Source organism: Jatropha curcas, chromosome 8, assembly GCF_041381405.1.
Source record: "Jatropha curcas cultivar XTBG-Jc1 chromosome 8, XTBG_Jcur_1.0, whole genome shotgun sequence".
In the NCBI taxonomy this organism is placed as follows: Eukaryota; Viridiplantae; Streptophyta; class Magnoliopsida; order Malpighiales; family Euphorbiaceae; genus Jatropha; species Jatropha curcas.
The window spans coordinates 8,901,823-8,907,381 of NC_143158.1; the positions used below are offsets into that span (position 1 = coordinate 8,901,823).

Genomic DNA, 5,559 nt, shown 5'->3' on the forward strand with positions numbered 1-5,559 from the left:
TTGTTTAGATATAAAAATTTAAAAACCTTGTAAATATTTTGAAACATAAAAAAAAAAGAATAATAGGCAAACAAAATGGGATGGAGAGAGTATTCATTTATTTATTTTATTCTTAAAGTGACAAGAATTGTAGTATGAAATTATAAGCCAACATACTACTTTAATATTAGATAAATTCTGCTTAATAATTACTAAATAATTATACAAATTAAAAGTTAAAAATTCTATTTAACACAAAAAATGATTGAATCAAATCGATTCCGTTCAATTATGATCCAGTAATGATGCCGGTTTGATATCTGATTTGGTTTAAAAACACTGATCGAGATTCGAAACTGTTTATAAAATCAGGGTAAAATTGGAGTTTACGATCTATAGCTTGTATCCCACTACCCCTATAAAACCCCCTTACATATCGAAGTCTCGTAGCCTGAAACAAACAGACCCAAAAACTCTGAGAGAGGTGGCATCTTTCTTGTTGTTGCATTGCAGATTGTGTGATGCAGCAGAGAGGCAAAGCCCATAACAGCAGATCCAGGAGCTTTTCTAGATCTCGCCTTGCCGTTGAGGGTTGTTAACTCTCGTTTCCTTTCCCATTCCCTTCACTTTCAAAATCCTTCTCTTTCTCTTTCTCTCAGCATTTAACAATGGCTGCTGCTCATGGTAATGCACATTCTTTCGTCCTTTTGTTTTCTTTGCGTTGGTTAAAAATGAAGAAGAAATAGATTTATTAATGAATTATGGGTTTCAAATGGTTTAATCATTTCCATTTTCTTTATTTTTTGGCAGTTGAAGAGCGTGAAATTCAGAAGAACTACTGGATCGAGAATTCCGATGGTCTGACGGTAGAGGCAATGATGCTTGACTCTAACGCCTCCCTTCTCGACAAAGAAGAACGTCCTGAGGTATTTCAGAAAAGTCTGCAGAATTATTTTTGAGGATCCTTTTATCATTGTTGGGACTCTGTGCAGGTGCTTTCCATGCTCCCACCATATGAAGGAAAATCTGTTCTGGAATTTGGAGCTGGTATTGGTCGTTTTACTGGAGAAATAGCGCAGAATGCTGGACAGCTTGTTGCTGTGGACTTCATTGATAATGTGATAAAGAAGGTACTTTTTTTTTAATAAATCTATAATGAGATTCATTTCCATGAAAACATTCATTTGTTAATGCACATTCATGGTTGGATCAAATGTAGAGTTCATTTTATATATCTAGTTTTACTAGATTTTATATACCTTGTACTATTGTTAAGTTTAGAGTTTATTTGCAAATGCTATTAATTTTGTTAGGATTTGGTCCAAGCATATTCAATTCCATAAATTTTGTGGAATTCCAAATAAATATTCATTCATTCAAAAAATATGGAAATTTAGATTTGCAATAAAATTTTATAGAATTCATTTATACCAAACAAGTTCTTGGTCTCTCTGTTACTTCAGTTTTTTACAATGTTTTAGTTTTGAGTCATATCTACTCTTCTTTTTCTCTTCCTGCAGAATGAAAGAATTAATGGACATCACAAGAATGTCAAGTTTATATGCGCTGATGTGACATCCGAAGACTTGAAATTTTCTGAAGAATCGGTGGATTTAATATTCTCAAATTGGCTTCTAATGTATCTCTCAGATAAAGAGGTGAAAATTCTTGGCTCATAGTGACTGATTCAAAAATTTCTTCTCCCTCTAGCATGATGTTTGGTAAAGTCCAATGGTGCTTTTTCTTTTCAAATTTTTTTTTTAAAATTACTGTAAACATGGATGGCAGATTGAGAATCTGGCTGAAAGGATGGTGAAATGGTTAAAGGTTGGTGGTTACATTTTCTTTAGAGAGTCTTGTTTCCATCAATCTGGAGATAGCAAGCGAAAATATAACCCAACCCACTACCGGGAGCCCAGATTTTACACAAAGGTTTGCTTTTTGCTCCTTTTTGAAGCATGTTTTGTATTGAATATTTGAATATGGGTAATCTAATTATGTATAAATGTGGCTTGTCTCTGCTGTCAAGGACAGTGCTATGAAGCAATCTAGAATATGGAAAATACCAGATTAATTGATGATTTTACTTCAAATTTATTTGTAGCTTAAGGTTGAAGAGAAAAATAATATTGATAGAAAAAGCTCTCTTAAGGTGAAGAAAAAGGTTTCTTGGTGATTGTAGCATTCATAAAAAGATATGCCCATAATGATATAATGATTTGCATGGCAAACCTATGTTTCTGTACTGAGGATTTGTGATGCACATGATGTGAAAGGTAGAAGTATGTTTTTCAAAAGAGGAATTTTGTGCTATCAACATCTGTCTATGATTTTTATTGTATTTCAGGTCTTTAAAGAGTGTCAGGTGCGTGATGATTGTGGGAATTATTATGAACTCTCTCTTGTTAGCTGCAAATGTGTTGGAGCTTATGTGAGAAACAAGAAGAATCAAAATCAGGCAATATAAGTTGAACTATTTGATTTTATTTCATTGGGCTTGTGTGAATAGTTTTTCTGACAATACATGTTGATTTGAATGGTGCAGATTTGTTGGATGTGGCAGAAAGTCCGTTCAGAAGATGATAAGGGGTTCCAGCAGTTCTTAGACACTGTTCAGTATAAATCTAGTGGCATCCTGCGGTATGAACTTGTCTTTGGACGAGGCTTTGTGAGCACAGGAGGAATTGGTAAATGTCATGGTGCCCTTTTCTAATTTATTTTGATGAAGGAAAATCCATTGGCTTTTCTTTTCCACTGTTGCTTTAGTCCCAAACATTAGAATGACTAATTTGACATTTGTGATCTAAAGGATCATTCATATGCAACTTTCTTATGTATACACCATATAATGCAAAATGAACTGCTTATGTTTATATATGAACTTGTGAATGTGACCCATGTATGTATACAATTACTTATGTGTTAATACATATGAATAACAGTGAATGCACTATAAATATCTTATGCCTATTTACTTGTATAGTTCTGAATGTACCTCTGCTTTGAACAGAAACAACAAAAGAATTTGTTGCAAAGCTTGATCTCAAGCCTGGACAAAAGGTCCTAGATGTTGGATGTGGCATCGGGGGAGGTGACTTTTACATGGCTGAGACATTTGATGTGGAAGTTGTTGGTATTGACCTCTCCGTTAATATGATTTCTTTTGCTCTGGAAAGAGCCATTGGACTCAAATGTGCTGTTGAGTTTGAAGTTGCTGATTGCACGAAGAAGACATATCCTGACAACACATTTGATGTTATCTATAGCCGTGACACCATTCTGCACATTCAGGTAAGATCCTTGTGATGTTTTAGTAATAGTATTTTCAATGTCATCCATGAACCATGTCGGTTCTATATGATTTTACCTTATCAGCACATGATCCTTTTGTTGGTAAGAAAGTTGCCAGTCAATGTGCTTGGCATTTTCAAACCTGATTTCATGGGTAGAATTTAGCTCTTTGTAGTCAAAATTTTAATACTGAGCTGATGTAGTTGGAAAAGCATAAATTTACACAGTATCCTTTTACTTTCCGAGTCATATATAAGAGATTCATTTCACTTTGGTCTGATCTTTGAGCTGATTAATTTTACATCTTTTCTATACTTCAGGACAAACCTGCATTGTTTAGATCATTCTACAAGTGGCTGAAGCCTGGAGGTAAAATTCTTATTACTGATTACTGCAAGAGTGCTGGAACTCCATCAGAAGAATTTGCCGAGTACATTAAGCAAAGAGGATATGACCTTCACTGTGTAAAAGCGTATGGCCAGGTATATTTACATTTGCAATAAATTGTTATTTTCCGCCATTTCCTTTTGTGGTTGTTTGGTTCATAATTCCTGGAAAGTGAATTAATTCCTTTCTGAACAATATGCAGATGCTTAGAGATGCTGGTTTTGACGATGTCATTGCAGAGGACAGAACTGATCAGGTTTTCCTCAAACCCTTTTATTAGCCTTAAAGATGGATAAATATATTTTGTTAGCTAAGAAGTCAAAAACTTGATACTTGTCTTGCAGTTCAATCAAGTTTTGCAACAGGAATTAGATGCTACAGAGAAAATTAAGGATGAATTCATTACTGATTTTTCCGAGGTGCATTTATCTCCAATTTTTGGTAGTTTTATCATCTTTCAATCAAAGAATCCACTCATTTTTTTTTTTCCTATCTATTTCCAGAAAGACTACAATGATATAATTGATGGATGGAAGGCAAAGTTGATCAGGAGTTCATCTGGTGAGCAGCGATGGGGTCTGTTCATTGCAAAGAAAAATTAACTCATCACAGGCCCGGATCAATGAAGCATGGAATAAATGTTTTAGACCATAACTGGTGATTTTATGATTCCAGCTGATGGCTGGTGTTCGAATTTAAGTTATCATTTCGCGTCTTAAATATCATTTCCTTTTGGAATAAGATCTTGGCTGAGTTTTCTTGCCCAGGATAGAATCTGATTTAATTCAATTCTTGATTATAGTTACTGTTCTATTTATGATGGGAAGGATGTTTCCATCTTTGAGAAACTGTTAAGAGTGCACTTGGTGGACATGACAATAAGCAACAATACTTCGAACTTCACGATTTATTGCAAGCTGCAATTCACTTTATTTTCAATTTTTTGAAAGATTAATTGCACTTTTCAGTTAAAATTTGGAATATTATTTGTTATTTTATTATATTCTTTTTTTCCAACAAATTTAATTCATTAAAAAATTGTTCGAGTACTTCCCTTCTCAGAAATATATTAGCCTATTAATTTTCTATGATCTAGCTATGAAATTTCTATTAAATCTTAGTGCAAACCATGAATAGTTGATTTATGGTGTTTTAAATTTCTCCCGCTAATTTAAATGCACCGTTAAAACCATATGATATCTACTCTTGTAGCTTAACATGGTTAAAACATTTTATGCCAATTCTAGAAGGAGAATTAACCTTAGATATCTAGATTCCTCTCTCGAGTTTAATATTATTAAAACTCATTAAGTCGGGTGTTAATTCTTTTACTCTCAAAGAACTTAGCCTATCTCTAAGTTTAAAATTCTAGTTTAAAATATGAGATCCAATCTAGTTTGTCACTTTTCCGATATGCAAATGTGGAGCCTAACACATTTACAAGCATTAATAGGTCTCAAACATACTAAATCAGGAATTTAAACATTTAACATTAATCAAACTATTCAAAATTGCATTTTAAATTAATAAATAAATTCCATAACTAGATCCATATATTTAGCCAAGCATTATTGTAAATGTATTAATCAAAATAAAATATACAAAAGAAATAAAAGGCATAAATAACAAACTTTGGGGTTTATTTGATTGGTTGACCATGGTGCTCACGTCCCAAGCTCTGATGAACAAACCTTTCTCTTACTCCCTTTGTGCTGTAGTGATACCAGTGGCTAAAGCTATTGACTCTCTTTCTTATTTTGCTACTTTGATCTTTGATTGCCTCACTCCTTATTCTCATGCGCGTCAACAAGTGCCAAAGGAGTGTAATGTTTACAACTCCTTCCTTCTTTATATAGATTCTTTGCTTAGCTCTTATTGGTCCACATCACACACCTCTTCACT

The 5,559-nt window shown here is 33.5% G+C and overlaps 1 protein-coding gene across 1 annotated transcript; it reads left to right on the top strand.

The window, feature by feature from the left end:
* Nucleotides 1-404: 404 nt before the first annotated feature.
* Nucleotides 405-4,596, top strand: LOC105647162 (phosphoethanolamine N-methyltransferase 1). Its single transcript, XM_012233159.4, has 12 exons — nt 405-663; nt 790-905; nt 972-1,109; nt 1,500-1,637; nt 1,768-1,911; nt 2,327-2,437; nt 2,525-2,666; nt 2,990-3,270; nt 3,591-3,752; nt 3,860-3,913; nt 4,002-4,076; nt 4,161-4,596. Exons 1-12 carry the CDS (start codon nt 648-650, stop codon nt 4,257-4,259), a joined length of 1,476 nt encoding a protein of 491 aa, XP_012088549.1. The 5' UTR covers nt 405-647; the 3' UTR covers nt 4,260-4,596.
* The last annotated feature ends 963 nt before the right edge of the window (nt 4,597-5,559 follow it).

Bases quoted from the DNA above. Each gene is read 5' to 3' on its own strand.
- LOC105647162 (XM_012233159.4), top strand. The intron at 1,110-1,499 runs GTACTTTTTTTT...CTCTTCCTGCAG, and splicing joins TTGATAATGTGATAAAGAAG to AATGAAAGAATTAATGGACA. The intron at 3,753-3,859 runs GTATATTTACAT...AACAATATGCAG, and splicing joins GTGTAAAAGCGTATGGCCAG to ATGCTTAGAGATGCTGGTTT.